Source organism: Hyposmocoma kahamanoa, unplaced genomic scaffold, assembly GCF_003589595.1.
Source record: "Hyposmocoma kahamanoa isolate Upper Pololo Valley unplaced genomic scaffold, ASM358959v1 93, whole genome shotgun sequence".
NCBI classification, from domain to species: domain Eukaryota; kingdom Metazoa; phylum Arthropoda; class Insecta; order Lepidoptera; family Cosmopterigidae; genus Hyposmocoma; species Hyposmocoma kahamanoa.
In genome coordinates, this window is record NW_020654810.1 from 22,639,412 (window position 1) to 22,655,869 (window position 16,458).

The 16,458-nt window shown below is 36.7% G+C and overlaps 1 protein-coding gene across 2 annotated transcripts in view; it reads left to right on the forward strand.

Annotated features, from left to right (window-relative positions):
- The window catches only part of LOC113237380 (ephexin-1), a 39,723-nt gene extending 31,482 nt beyond the window's left edge, over window positions 1-8,241 (forward strand). The window contains exons 10-14 of one of the 2 annotated variants that reach the window (XM_026473810.1): window positions 2,102-2,241; window positions 3,642-3,791; window positions 4,314-4,467; window positions 5,264-5,468; window positions 7,572-8,241. In XM_026473810.1, coding sequence (XP_026329595.1) covers window positions 2,102-2,241; window positions 3,642-3,791; window positions 4,314-4,467; window positions 5,264-5,468; window positions 7,572-7,738 — 816 coding nt within the window. In that variant the 3' untranslated portion in view covers window positions 7,739-8,241. The remainder of the gene's footprint in view (window positions 1-2,101; window positions 2,242-3,641; window positions 3,792-4,313; window positions 4,468-5,263; window positions 5,469-7,571) is intronic. The other variant, XM_026473811.1, reaches the window with a different exon arrangement.
- The last annotated feature ends 8,217 nt before the right edge of the window (window positions 8,242-16,458 follow it).

A 16,458-nucleotide genomic window follows, 5' to 3' on the forward strand; every position in this document is an offset into this window, starting at 1 on the left:
GATCACGCCGCACTGCTAAAAGTACCCCTCCACCTTTTGATTGACAAGTACGAACATAATCACGATCACGCCTCCACACAACATATCTTGAATCAAATAGTTCAGAGTCATTGATGCCATCGATCAACCAAGTCTCGGTTAACGATATAATATCATACGAATTTAAATAAACATTTCTTAAAAACGTACTGGTCTTAGTACGCAAGCCTCTAGTATTCTGATAATATAAATTAAGTCCAAACATTTTTGGCGGTACATAAAAAAAAAAAATAAAAAAAAAAAAATAAAATTATCATTATCACAGCAACAATCAAATATACAAAACAAAAAACATCTAATACTGTTACAAACTGTATGTGCTGTTTGCATACTATATACTTATTGATGACTGGTAGAAACTACAGAAACATTCTGTGGATACGAGACGAAACAATAAAAAACGCAAGTAGGTAGTGCCGTACGATAATGAATAAAACTATAAGCGATAATGGCGAAAAGTGAATACAAAAGCATACGATCAATATAGAAAATAACTTAGTTACAATATAGTACCATTGCAAATAATAAAAATTATGTAATGTGTGTGTATAAGTTGGCATAAAGCTGTATGTAATTAATAAGTATTTCTTACCTGCATTTGCTCGGACATTCAAATTCATTTCTGCGGTTCTCAAACTCTTTGACGTGTAACTTAAAAATTGAAATTTATAGAATACTTTATACATTACTTTTGATAAAGTGACAGAGGAAACAAAAATAGATAAATTGTTCATAAACAATAAAACAATTACTGCGACGAAATTTTTGAAAGGTCTTTGGGTGTTCTTATAGTTATGATAGGAGAAGAATCGTTTTTTCGAAGGAAAATTCTTGCATTCTTCACCCAAGTGTACTGAAACCCCTGTTCTTTGCCCAGCTTCTTGGCGTTTGTTAAAAGTGTTTTATTTTGAATAGTAAGATGATCATTCACATATATGTTAGAACGACCTTGTAGGCCCAGCTGAGATGGCACAATTGGAGATGTTTTAATTGCTGCTCTGGCCGCTGCTATAAAATCTTCTTTTACATATCTATTGTTAAAGCAGACAATAACAGGTTTAATGTGGTCCGGGTCACGTGTCTGGACACGCGTTGCAAAGTTGAGCTGCGTCTTAGACAATGGGTATTGGATCTTGTTACCCAGTGAGCACACTAAGTCCAGTAGGTTTTCATTCTTGTTTTGGGGAATGCCCTTCAACTCGATGTTGTTCATGCGATCCCATTGTTCCTTTTCATTGAGATCATTTACAATTTTTTCCACTTGGGATTTCATAGCGGCCTGTTCAGTCTTTGCATTCTCGAGAAGTTTTAAACGGCTTTCAACCTTTGTGAACCTCGTTGAAAATTCCTTAATGGTGTTTTCAGTAGCCTCTGCTGTAGTCTTCAGTTCAGAAAGATCCGCTCGAAGCTTCTGCACTTCCAGGACCAAAGAATCAAGCGGCATCAACCTTACGCGCGCCGATAGCTTTTATTTCCTTCAGAAGCGTCTCATAGCTACTATCTGATGTTACAGGAGGTTGCTTACATTTGTAGCATCGCCATACATTTTTCCTGCTGCCTAATTGACGGTATCCTTTTTCGGTGATCCCAGCGCAATGAAAGTGTTGGTATTTGTTGCACGCACTGCAATGCACTCCATCAGTAAAATTATAGTCACACTTCGAGCACTTCAAGAAAGTATCTTCAGATTCCGATGCAGACATTGTAAAGTTTGAGAACCACTAGTAAAGTTATCACCGACGAACGAGAGACAATGACGAGACACAATGACCAATCGTGCGAGACACCGATCACACGGGTTAACGTACATTCACTATAGGTGTTATTAGTTGGTCAGTCGAAACTTAACTTAACCAGCGACGACGACACGATATTTGTACAGAAACGTCGTAAGGCGGAGGTCTCAATATACCGGTCAAACTTATAATCTAAGCGTAGATACGTGTATTCGCAGGTGAATCTGTCACCGAACTGATAAAGATAATAATTTTATTATAAAAATTTTCCTTTGTGTTGTTCGGTCTTTATATCAATAATGATTTAATTCTAATTTATCTTTCAGTTTGTGCAGCAATGTAACGAAGGTGCGCGCAACACTGAACGAATAGAAGAAATGTTCCGGCTATCACAGAGCATAGAGTTCCCGCCTTCCGTGCGAGATCCACCGTCACTCGGCCCGGCTTGCGGAAGACGGGACAGAAGGTGAACTTTATTAGTACATTGTGTACTAAGGACGGCAAATAAAGAATTACGAACGAGACCCTATTGGAAGCCCGAAGTCGAAGACTGAGGGCTTTTGGAGTCGAGGTCCGAAATTCCCGTACCGCCCGTGAAACATACAACGTTTTTCATCACATTTGCGAGTAAATAGTATAATTGCATGCAGGCTAACTGGACTATAATGGCCTAAATAAAACCCGCGGGCCTTTTTTCTTCACATTACAGCCATGGTCGTGTAACGGACCGAACAATTAGTTCGCAAAGTAGAATGAACTTAGGTACATTTTCCAAAACCGACATACATTTCTCGAGATTCAAAATCTATTTGACTATTTCAAGTGTAATTATAGTTTACCTGGGAAAAAAGTAATTTTAAATTTTAATTTGAACTTCTCTACAAGTGACAGGACGAACAAGTCGTGAACCTGATGGTAAGCTACACGCCTGTCCATAACAGTTGCAGTGCCACTCAGAGCTTTAAATCGCAAAGATCTTAGGGGCACTGCCACTGCACCCGTCACCCTGAGACATAAGTTGACAAGTCCCATGTGCCTGTAATTTCACCAGCACCCTTACCCTTCCAAACCGGAACGCAGTAATGCTAACATTACTGCTTGGCGGTAGAAATAGGTAAAGTGGAATTACTTCCCTGGACGAACTCTTTACCATTTAAACCATTTAAACCATTTATTTCCACACACATAAGATACATGAAATAAGAAGATCAGATTATTTGTATATAAAATATTTGAAAGAAGAAAAAAAAAAAAAAAAATTTAATAAGTAAGTGATTTGTGTGTGGGGGACAGTCTCAGCATTCACTGAGCGACAACAGTCACTCAGCACTGGTTTTCAGCCTGCCCCCGACCTCAGTAAATACATGTGCATTACGGGCCTGTTCCGCAAACTTAATTTAAATTAATGTAAGTTAACACTTATAATTGTAATCCATTGTATACAACTAAAAAAAAAAAAATGGTAATAATAAATAAACATTTAAAAGAAAACAATAATTATCTAATAATAAAATCTGAAATGTTAATAAAATTAAATTAAATTCATGAATAATAATTTTACAAAGAAATTTAAAAATTACTAATATTTTGCTTACACTAAACCAAACCAATCATTTTCCGTATATTGAAACAATAACTTCAATAACAGCTGCAACACAATGAATATAAAAGCATTTGAAATTGACGAGTAATGTTTATTGCCACAAAAAAACAAAACTAGTACAGGGGTGTCTCTTTCTGTTTGGCCAGCTCTACTTGTTTCAGTTGATATTTAACTGTGTATAGGGATCTTTATAATATAGGCTTTCATCAGTTAGCAAAATACGAACCTTTATCAATTATTTAAACGTATTTTTTATGATCCAGACCAGTAAGATGGCTGGTCCGGTCCGGCGAGATGACGCAGCTGGTGTGGAAGACAGACGAGCTGAAGCTCACTTTTGGCAAGAAATTCCACAAGATACCGTTGTACTTCTTCCTCTTCAACGACCTGCTTGTCATTACTAAGAAAAAGAGGTTAGTGCCACGTTCATTTCTTTTGAATTATTATAAATAAAATAATTTAAAAAATAAAAATTATTTTCAGACAAATTTAATCCATAGCTGGTTATTTTCACAACTTAATACCTATGTTAGTAAGAAGGTAACCTGTCACAAAGTCGAATTTATTATTAATAAACAAGTATTGATGATAATAAATAATAATAACGCACACACTCGACATAGCCCCGCACTAGGGAAACCCTGTGTCGCGGGTGCCATGGACACACACATAGACCACCACAAATTACACCCAAACTCACGAGAGAAATACGTGTAGGCCATACAAATATTTCTCCCGGCCCGGGAATCGAACCTGGGATCTCTGCGTGGCAGTCTGGCATGGTAACCGTTCGGCCACGGAGGCAGTTCAAAATAAATTCCAATAAAAATAAGTAAATTCTCGAATATACATTGGGACTAAGAACAGACCCGTATCCGACAGGTGGACGTTGACCATTGTCCCGGTTAGTTTTAATTGGCTATAAGTTTTTTTAGCGAGGACCTGTACGTGGCGGTGGACCACTGTCCGCGGTCGCTGCTGGAGGTGTGCAGCAGCGATGGCGGGGTCGGTGGAGGCGCCGCGCCGGCAGCTAAGCACGCGTTGTTGCTGACGCTACTTGAGAACCACGAAGGACGCACTGTCGAGATGGTGAGAAGCAATAGAGAACACTACATCAGCGTACCGATTTCATCAGTACATTGTTTATTAAGGGCGGTGAATAAGGAAGTACGAACGAGACTCTAGTAGAAGCCTTAAGTCGAAGAGTGACGGCTTTAGGAGTTTGAGGTTCGTAATTCCCGTACCAATACCAATACAATGTTTTTCATCTCACTTGCACGTAAATAGTATCATTGCATGTAAATAAAACCCTCGGGCTTTTTTCTTCTCATTACACAACCGTAATGAGAAGAAAAAGACGCGGGTTTTTTTCTTTCTTTCGGGTCTTCTCATAGAGTCTCGTTCGTAATTCCTTATTTACCGCCCTTAATACATAATGTACTATGAATTTGATTGTCCCTCTGTTCGTAATTGTCACTTACCGCCTTACGGACACATGCGTCTTGACAAGTGTACATAGTGACCGTTCCCTCATCACGCATAAGGGCGCGTTCCCGTTACGTCGTAACTATTTATCATTGGACGACTGTCGCGTCTAGCTTGTTCTCATATCACGGCTATATGTCGTGACTGTGTCGTGGACGTTTTTTATCGTTGAACGACTGTCGTGTCTAGCTGTTCCCACTAGGTCGTGAGAACAATTTATCGGTTCACGGCAGCCGCCTTGTTTGAAGTCACATTTTTATCGTGACGTTTCATTTACCGTCAGACGACTGTCGTGCTAGCTCTTCCCCTTGTCACGACAGTCTGTCGTCGTCACGACATAACGGGAACGCGCCCTTACCAATAGCGTCGCGACTGTTGTGAACCGTGCCGTGTCCGCCAGCTGCTGTCGAGCCCCAGCGAGACCGACGCGTCGCGCTGGACGGAGGCGCTGTGTCCGCCGGCGGAGGGCGGCGAGGGCGAGGCGGTGTACGCGGGCTGGGACTGCCCGCAGGTGGCGGCCCTCTACGCCTACGCGCCCGCGCAGCCCGACGAGCTGCCGCTGGCCGAGGGCGACGTCGTCAACGTCACCAGGAAGACCAGCGAGGGTGAGTGGACACGTGGTTTAACGGAAGACAATAATAATAGTTTAGGCCATGGGAAAGGCGAGAGTCTACAATAGATTTCCAAAATATTTATAGCACATTTTAGAATAAAAAAAAAGACCTCAAAAGTTTGTGGAATCTTCTATCTATTCGCCAAGTTTTCAACCGATTTCAAAAAAGGAGGAGGTTCTCAATTCGACTGTACTTTCTTTTTTGAGTGTTACGCTATTACTCTATTTGTGAACCGATTTTGATGATTCTTTTTTGTTGGGAAGAGGATATCTCACTATTGGTCCCATTTAAATTTGAAGAAAATATTCAATACTCAATACTCAATATATTTATTGCATTCATACGGTAAACATGTCTAAATTTAAAATAATGCTACACATATGAGCCCTTTATTAGGGATAACAATAACAGCAGAGGTAGGTAGCAAGATTCCTCCTCTAAGGGTGGCAAACTAGGCGATGAATCCGGTTTCGCACACTTTGCGGTAACGGATTTCAATAAAATTTGGCAAGTGATGATAATTCCACGAGATGGTAATTCCGTCAACCTTTGAGGTCGGTTTTTTTTAATAAAAAAGTTATAATATTGAATTCGTTAACGGAAAGCGAGTGCAATCCGATAAATCGGATTCATAATTGTAATAAATAATTTGTCACCCTTAAAGGTGGAATGTTTTCTTCAAATTTGAATAAGACCTCTACTACATCCTACAAACAAACAAAAAATTCACAAATGTAATCGGAGTACTGGCATAACGTACACAAAACATGCAGTAATATTGAAAAATCCTCTTTTTTTTAACTAGGTTATTAATGATAATGTCTTTATTTTACCAATCACAACTCACAACGCTCACAACTAAAGATTTTATTACAATATTTTTATAAGTTGTTGTAGTTATACAATAAGTAAATTATCCTGCCTTCTAAACGAGGGGACCTGTATAGAGGCCATTGACTTACAAATAAATGGACGACGATGGAAAAAAATGTCCCAAGTCAACCTATTTAAACGTAGTGACATGTAAAGGAATATGAAAAAGCTAAAACGTTGAATTTAAATTGTAATGTCATCGCAGTACTGTCTAATTTTGCTTGCTTCGCTGTCAGAAGAAACAAACGGAGACTAAAGCGTGAATGAGGCTCTGTATACGATTTTAACGCCCTATAAGTTCGGACACTTTTTAGCGCGGACCCGACGTCCATATAATTGTAAGTCAATGATAGAGGCAGAAAGAATAGTAGGCAAAAAGATGTAAAACGATTGTAACCTAAAATTATTGAGCATTGCAATATACGAGGTAATATTATTAAACGAAGGAACATCGTGCATTTGAATTGAGAGGCGGTTGACTGGTGCCTAACGGTTGCACGCTCCATAGTCACGGGTTGACTGGACGGTGGCAGATGACAGCTTTAAGAGCCGACATATCTGTCTACCCTCTTGCGGATATGTCTGCTCTTGTAATCTGCCGCCGTCCATTCACTGCCTCCGTGGCCGAACGGTTACCATGCCGGACTGCCACGCAGAGGTCCCAGGTTCGATTCCCGGGTCAGGAGAAATATTTGTATGGCCTACATTTATTTCTCTCGTGAGTTTGGGTGTAATTTGTGGTTGTCTACGTGTGTCCATGGCACCCGCGACACAGGGTATCCCTAGTGCGGGGCTATGTTGAGTGTGTACGTTATTATTCAACCCGTGACCATGGAGAAGTGGTAAGAAGCCTGAAAATAGTGATTTATTTATTTATTTATTGAGTAAGGCTTACCAACTAAATACATATACGTTTATACAAGATACGTTAAATATTTATAAAAACGAAACATTTAAAACTAGTATTATATGCAAAAGCATTTAAATTAAAGGTATGCACCGCATTACATAAAGGTAAATATTATTTTGGAAGCACGAGGTTATGATTAGTCTGTCTATACATATATGACTACATCAAATCAAGTTTAAATTCAACAATTTATGTTGTAAGTACATATTAAACACTGTTAACTTCACAAGCAAACTATTTCCTGATAATCATTTAGTGAATAACCACGAAAGCCTTAAAATCTATAAAGTAAATTAATCATGTTATTTCAGGGTGGTATTACGGCGAAAGAACACGCGACGGTGAATCCGGTTGGTTCCCGGGCAGCTACACAGTGGAAATAGCATCAGCGCACGTTCGGGCACGGAACCTTCGACAACGGTACCGCTTGCTCGCGCTATCTGGCACTTATCTCGGACAGAAAAAACGACCAGCTTGAAGTTTATACTTGCAGTCGTTAGTTGGAGAACTTCCAACGCAAAAAACAAGTTTGTAAAGTCTTTTCGGTGAAAAGGGTTATTTGCTCTTTGCGCTTTGTTGTGAAACTGAATTTGGTATAGTCCGCGACCAAATGATTGGCTGTAACTATTGAAAATCTACTATTTGCGGTCACTTAATTGCGGGCGAACCATAATTAGTGTCTATTATATGTGGTGCTTAAATTTTTGCATCTCAAGTGTTCGAGTGCTAGTTTTTCGGTGCACTAAGTTTTTAAGACTATAGCGCGTATTTGGTCCGTCCAGACACTGCCTTATTTAGCGGTTAATTAGGCTTTAGTATTTTCGGAGCATTTTATTGTTAGACTGTTCAAATATTACGGTTCTTTACGTGTCTTAGTTTGCGAGAAGTTATGTAATATCTTGACCATAGAAATGTTGTAGGAGGCAATTGCGAAATTACGTCTTTATAATTATTAAGAGTCTGTACTACCTGAAGTGGCTTCGGTTGATTCGGCATAACAGTGAAGGTGTTGAATCAATCACTGTGGAAAATATATGTAGTAAAATTGCGGATATTTGCTGATTAGTATACCGTGTGAAAACACGATTCCTAACACTTTTTACGATAGAAAAAAAACACAAACTTACCTCGAAATTTTACGAATCTGCTGCATTAAATAGGTACTTTACATTTAACAAATGGATTTAATTTCGTTTGTTAAAAAATTAATTCTGAAATAAAGCCAGTGTCGCTGCCGATTCAGTACGGGAAAAAATTTTAGACTCTTAGTACAAAAATCGAACACAAAGAATTCCTTCGATACGACAGGACTTGAACCTAAAACCACGCTGTACCGTAGCGTCGCTCTGCTCACTGAGCTACAGGTCGAGTCAGCAAGTCGACGAAAGTCTTCTATGTGTCTGTTATACTGCCCTCAAAACAAAAAAAGCACAACTGCTTTGTAAAGTACGCATAGTTGTACCTTTATCCATTACGAGGGCAGTATAGATTGCATTGAGTTTTTTTCGGTTTTCAACACCGTAAGCGACATCTGGTGAGAGATTCTTGAACATTTATGAATATTTACGCCTTTACGTCCAAATATATCTTATTTGTTAGGTAAGTAAATTGAATTTGAAACGGTCACATTGATTAAATTCTACTACTCATTCGTAAGGCAGTAGCCTAAGGTGTAGCCTACACTACAACGAAGCCGTGTGTTGTACAAAAGGCGGTTATCACATTCGTATCATTCATAACGTAACATAAGATGCATTGATACAACACGAAATATTTCGAGTTCTTAGGGTTTCGTGGTTGCTATTAATTGGAAATGGAACTATTTTTTCGGATCTAAAGTCACTTATAGAGTTATTAATACAAAGATTTAACACAAACGAAGATTCTTTGGAAAAAAGTTCTTTGTATTAATACTTATAATAAACTAGTAAAAAAAAAGAGTAATTTACAGTATTCAATTAAACCAATATTAAAATTACTTATGTATATTTTTCAAACTGGCTGTATAAGATCCGAAACGTTGGTTTGGTTAAAAAAAATGTAGGCGAATCTAAATTCGAAAAAATAGTTTCATTAGCAAGTGAAAATCTCGTATACAGATATGCTGCAATGAAAATGTTTTATATTTTTATTTTCTTAAAATGGTCAAGATTATATAGCGTTCCTTACACCATTTAGGCCCATATTAATAAACAGTCCCTAAATCCGGTATTAAGGGTGTATAGGTTGAAACATCGCCACAAAAACCAAGGCTCAATTTACAATGTCGCGGAAGGAAGAGAAAGTCTTTTTTTGTAACGAAATTGTATATAGCATAATGAACGTACGTCAAATTGTCTAACGTACAGATTGAATACGATACTATAGCAACGGGATAACGTGAAACTTGTTTTTTTTATTTTGTATCTAGTTTGTACGTTATCCAACTGACATAAAGCTCATCATCCTATGGTTACAAAAATTCGCTTCCATTCTGTTCCGGAGCAATGTAAATTGAGCCCAAGGCCAGGTGCTTAATCGGTTAGCACTTAAACGATTTTGAACCGTAGCTCAAGTGCCGAATGACGTTTATTAATAAACGGTATTTTTGACAACTCCCAAGTGATGCATTATCTATGAGAAGTGTTCATCAGAAATAGGAATAAACATTTACCTAAACTTCATGGAAGTAATACACATAGAGTAGATAATCCCTCTGCAATTCCGGAATTATTGTACTGTATTTTATTTTAAATTTCTGATATTTAAGTTGCTGTACGCGAAGAATGTGTGATTTTTTGCTTTTTATCTTTAGCCATTCCAGAATTTCAGAGGGAGTATTATACACTTGATTATTTATTTATTTGAGCAACGACTATAGATCCATCAGCTTAAAAAGGTAACAAACAATGAAGAAACTCAAAATGTAATATGCTTTAAACGAAAAATTCATTTGTGTAAAAACTGTAACTACAAAAAACCGGCATTTTTCTTTTACTTGGTAGTTTAGATAAATTGATGTGTACTCAATTGATATTTGTTCAAAAATTCAGCACTTGAGATGGATTTATTAATACGGGCCTTAAGACACTCTCAAAGAGTATAATTTTGTATGTATGTATGTTAATGATAAATGGATTAAAGCAATGTACAGTTACGTATGAGATTTCGAGTTTTCGTTGTACAGTGTAATTCGTTTTACTATAGTATTAAACTTCTACATCACGTTATATATTTTAAGTTTGTAGGCGTAGGTTATTAATAAAGCCTTTGTTATAAAACTTTCCCGCTTTTTTTTCGAATATTACCTAGTCATTAATCGCGGATGAGAAACATCACTGAAAAAAAAAATATAAACATGTAGGTATCGTTTTTAACATTCCGAGTTTCTATTCTGTACTTTTTTTAAATTTAAATTTAGAAAACCTTGTCAATACAAATTGTAACAAATCAATTTTAAGTACTTAAGTAAATTATTGTTTTTTTTTTGTACATAAATAAGTAAAATACATTCGTGGAACAATGTGGGTTATTTATAGTTGTAATAAATATCAAAATATAATTATATATTGAAATATACCTTTGTTTTCATTATAACCTTTTTACTTAATGTTTGCCTTAATACCGGGACTACTAAAGTTTCGCAAAAAAGGCGTAAGTAAGCGACATTTCGAAAAAGTTTTCAGGGAAGCAAGTCGTGACGACAGATAGTCATGCAGTTTAAAGTGTCGTAGCTTGTATATTTAAATGAAGTTGTTCACATATAGTCTTAAAGGATGGAAAAAAAAATAAAAGAAAGGAGCTGCCCTAACCACAGAATCAACGTGCATTTAACCAAAATTTGAAAGTTAAAAATGGCGGATTTCTTTAGTGTTGTACCATAATCTATCGATAAGTCGTTATCGACATGCAAATGTATGGCTTGAATGTTGAAACTGTTTTTTTTTTGGTTCTTTAGTTTACTGTAACCAAAGTATGCCTAAACAAACACAATTCTAATAATTTACTCTCGAGTTAAAATTTATTTTCAAGATTATACAACTGGTAACTTATTTGGTAAAAGTCACCAAACTGCTGTGCAGTTTGTTGGCGACATGCGCATTCTTACTTAATTATACCTACTTTACTGGCATATAACATTACATAGTATTAGTAAGCATTTCATATGCGCACGGACAAACGTGTGAACACTATTGGCCGAGCGCCTCTGATTTCTGATAAGCTAAATGAACTCTATACTCGTTGGCGCTCGCCTTCACTCGGTCAGCTAGGCGAGTGACACCGAACGATGGCAAGGCTAGGCAAATAGGCTGTCTATACGTTGGTATTGGCCTTTACCAGGCAACGTTGGACTAACATGTCATTGTATTGCAGGCTTTAAAAAATAGTCATTTTTAATAGTTAGAGTTGTCATTGGGAAAAATCAGAAGCGAGTGGATAATTTTGTTTTCAGGAACTGAGAATAACTAGTAAATGAGTCTTGTTTAATCTAAATTGAACTTAAAATTATTTACCAATAAACCTAATGATGGAACAACATTGTCATGTAATCTAGTTACTTTCAAAGTTCTGTTAAAATTAACTATTCAAAATGAAGCGAACAAATGAAGATGGTCTTTGATCCAACGTTTATATTCGGCAGTCCTATGATTTCCAACCATTCTTTCTTCCTTTTTTCATTTGTAGGAAAATTGAAATAATAAAAATAATAAAACAATAAAAACCTCGTAGTGAATTGTTTTAATAACAGAATATCGATAATATGTATGCTTACAGGATCAACACTATCTCAAAATAATCGTTAACAATAATCATCAAAATACACAAACAGGCAATCTAAAGTAACAAAAGCAAAATTTGGCAAGATTTATAAATAAACTACTTAAATAAGTCTAATTACATATATATGGGCTATCGTGTGATTTATAGACAAAAAAATAACACATGCCTGTGCAATATAACATTCGATTGATTTGCACTTTTTCTAAAGCCACATCCCTTAATGCTGCAGCGTCGCATTTTTATTAATACCTAATTATTCTCACTGTCAATATTTTTGTCCAATTTAATTATAATACATGCGAATAATTCAATAGTAAATTTGGAAAAACATTTGTTTTGACATTTGATGTACTTCCCTTTGACAACGGTATCATGTACTTCATGTACTGCGAAATGGACACGGTTTGACGTTATGTATTTTCGATTCCCGTGTTTGACACAGACCAATGTAATGCTATCACTTTTGGCTTAAGACGGCACGTAATAGTTAAACAAAGACAAGGTCGAAATGCATCATATACATATAACGTCTGATTTATATATGTCAACGTAACATGTCCTTTAGTTTCCATAGTCTAGGCATATAGTACAACACGATTAACTGTCGTTGACGAATTTACGACCGTCAGACTGTCGTGACAATGGGAAGAGCTAGAACGACAGTCGTCTGGCGATAAATAAAATGTCACGATAAAAATGTGACGACAGATAGTCGTGATATGGGAACAGATTAGACGCGACTGTCGTCCATATAAATACAACAAAAAGATAAATACAACGTTACGACATAACGACAACGCGCCCTTAGTTTAGTTTTCGCGACTGTTATTAAATATTTACGTCCTGTTGTAAATTCGATTTTAAAACAAACTAAAAACTTAATTAAAACCAAAATTGAATTCTAAAACAGGACGTAAATAATCTAAAACAGAGGTGATAGCATTAAAAAAAATTTCAAAGCACCCCTGAAAATTTATTCGAAACGTCGCTTATGACCTTTCTACAGAACACCGACGAATATGCTCCCAAAGGTGAGGCTTAATTTACGCTGAATTCGGTTTGATTTAAAAGTTTGTTTTGGATACAAAACAATGATGATAACACTACCACGCAAAATTACGACCGAACGCCGGTCAAACTGTGTGGCATGCTTGTGCGAGTGGAGGCGACTAAGAGAAACAATTTTTGGCATGGGTACAAATTGATCATGATTTTCAAATAAACTTTCATATAGTACATGAAACAGCTCACCCTTAAATCTTTCCAAAGTGAATAGTTGTACCCAGCTTCCTTCTCTTTCTATGCTTCATAAATACAGACTATTTTAAATGGATCCATTACACTATACCACACAAACACCTCATACAGACGTTTGAAAGCACATGAATAAAATACGTTGAATTGAACAAAATATTGAAATTACGGGCACATGGGACTTCTCAATTTATGTCTCAGGGTGATGGGCGTAGTGGCAGTGCCCCTCAGATCTTTGCGATTTAAAGCTCTGAGTGGCACTGCAATTGTTATGATCAGACGTATCACTTAATATTATTAAAAAAAAACGTTCGTCTGTTTAGGGTTTTAAACAATCATTCTAGTTTCTGCATAAACGAATTTTAGTATATTAATATGAACATTTGCATCAATATTTTTTGTTTAAAACTTTATGTAGATAGAGCTGTAATCGAGGAATGTTTTAAATAAATTATTTATCAATTATGTATTAATCAATAGTGGAAGAGCGGGACTCCTAGCACCAGTACAAGTATTCATATATTAACATAAAAGGACTTCCGCCCCGAATTGTAAACTAGGCCTAAGTTAAAGTAAATAAATAGTTTTTTTTAATTATTATTTTGTTTTAAACTTCCTATTTTCCAGCAAAGTATGCAATTCTTTACATCTTTAGTTTAATAAAACAATAGGTGTGAATACACTTGGCTCGACTCACGCTGGCGCAGAGTCGAAGCGTCGCGTCGAGTCCTGTTTTTACCGCGACGATGCTCGCTAATGCGCGCCCGGTTCACAGTGTGGTCAGCGTCTGACGCGTCACTACGCGCAAGTAATACAAATTAGTACCTTAATACCGTGAAAAACATCACGCGTCGCTACGCTTTGACTCTGCACCAGTGTGAGTTGAGCCTAAAGAAACGCGTCCCACTATCTACAAAATTGCGCTCGTCTGGCCGCACTCTAACTATAGCGTATGAAAGCATTCTTCTTGTCGTATCGCTTGCAATTCTGGTGAAAGGAGGCTAATCAGCGTACGGTGCTCACCGATTATTGCCCAGAGTCCACCAGAAGAAAGGAATGGAGGCTCGTTTCGTTCACCCCATACGTCAATAAAACGAATTAAGTTTACTATTTTAATAGAAAAATTATAATGGTAAAATAGATTATAAATACAAATAAGTGCAAAAAGTGTGGTATCGTAGGGTTTGGTGGCAAAACCAACTACATGTATGTGGAATCGGAATGTTAAGGATGAGTGAAAGGAATAACGAATGATGTGAGCGCGATGTATGAAAGAGACAACATATTATAATTTTTACTGTACGTTGATTGACTGTTAAGATTGTGTGTGACATGGTGGCATGACTGTAAAGCGTTCAAGTGTTTTTTGGTGAAATAAATTCAAAAAGTATTTTCCATAACCGATTTTGTTTGATTCCGCAACCACCACTTTCCAAGTATATCCTTTAATGCACCGAATAAATACAACAGAAAAATTTAACAGAAGATGAGCAAAGGTGGACTTACTCTTCCAGCCAATCCAGGGTAATGAGAGCTAAGGTTATAATCGGGCAACAGCGTGAAAGATAGCATGAGAAAGAAATATAATAAACTACATAGATAAAATAAAAAATAATAACACCATTACTTACCTAAGCATTATAATGAATGTATGTGTATATAGCATCAATATAAATAAAATATATACACAATACGTAAACAAATATGTGAAAAAAAAACAATAAGATGATTACAAAGAAAGTGCGCTGTCAACCTTTTCTTGAAAGAAGCGACAGACGGGCTAGACTGCATATGGGAAAGGAGTCTGTCAGGGCACGCGAACAGATCGCACAACGTAAAGCATGAGTGCAGCTCGCGAGCCTTTTGCAAACAGGCTCATTCGCCAGATCTGTACGCACCCTTACACACTGATTCATTGATTGAAATAAAAACAACCGTATCTAAGTACAAGTAGATTTATGTTTTGCATTTCATTTAGATAACATTTTAAAATAAATTCATCCATTTTTATTCTCACTTATTCTACATTTTTTAAAACTAATTACTTAAAAATCTCGTTTTACAAATATATAAGAATTATAAACAATTTGTTTCATGTCAACAGAATAGCTAAAAAAATTGATTAAAATGTCCTATAAAAATACAACAACTATAATTAGGGCTTACAAAATACAGATATAAAAAATAAATATTTCAATTGTTATTATTATTAATACAAATATCGAATAAACACAAAATAAAATTCCTTCGACCCGACTGTACTCGAACCAACGACTGTTGCTTCAACGTGGCTACTACAGCTTTGATAGGTCAAGGAAGCAAAACTGCCGGGAAGTCTATTCAGAAGGTCTGTATAGGTTGCAATACGGGACGTTTTCCTAGTGAAAAACTCGCGATATATTATATTATCTTTGTTGCGAGCCTCTAGTGCCTCTTCAGCCGCGGCGGAGCTTGGACTCAAAATTATTTAAAAAAAAAAGAAAAATATTATTATACAACAAAAAGACAGAATTATTATATTGTGGAGTATATACGGGTGAAAGCCAATGCTGCCTTGAGGGTCGAGCAGTTAGGGTACCGCCACAATGTAAATTTTAATTAATGTGTGGTGAGAGTACCAACTCAACATGTATCATGTACCTTCATGAAGGAAGAATTTTGGCCGAAGGGTGTCATGTACCGACGTTTCCGAGGCCGGCTATCGGACACCCACGTTGCGTCACGTCGCAGACAATACGTAAAGACGTGTAAATTATAATTAGACATTAGAGTTCTATTGTATTATTATGTATGTTCATTGTTAGGCTATAAGGTATGTATTTATGGGTCTTTGTAAACTGAATAGAAATTAATAAATAACATGAAATGTTTTCTCTGCCTGGCTCAAGCCGTTTTCGCGTGTGACAACTACCTAACAATAGTATTTAACAGCTCTTTAACAAGCAAAGCAAGCATGCAAATGCATAATTGACAACAAATGAAGTATTTACATGTGTTCAGCAGCGTGAACGTGTTGCCGCAATTGTTGTCTCTTTCTCTCGTGTCACATTTCAACAAGTGAGAAAGAGAAAACAGTCGCGCAGTAGAGCCACTTAACACAATCAGCGCAGTGGGTAGGTCAAACGGGCTAAAAGCTTAAATCAAAATACAGTATAAAATTTTAGTTTAGTAAAAACAGCAGTA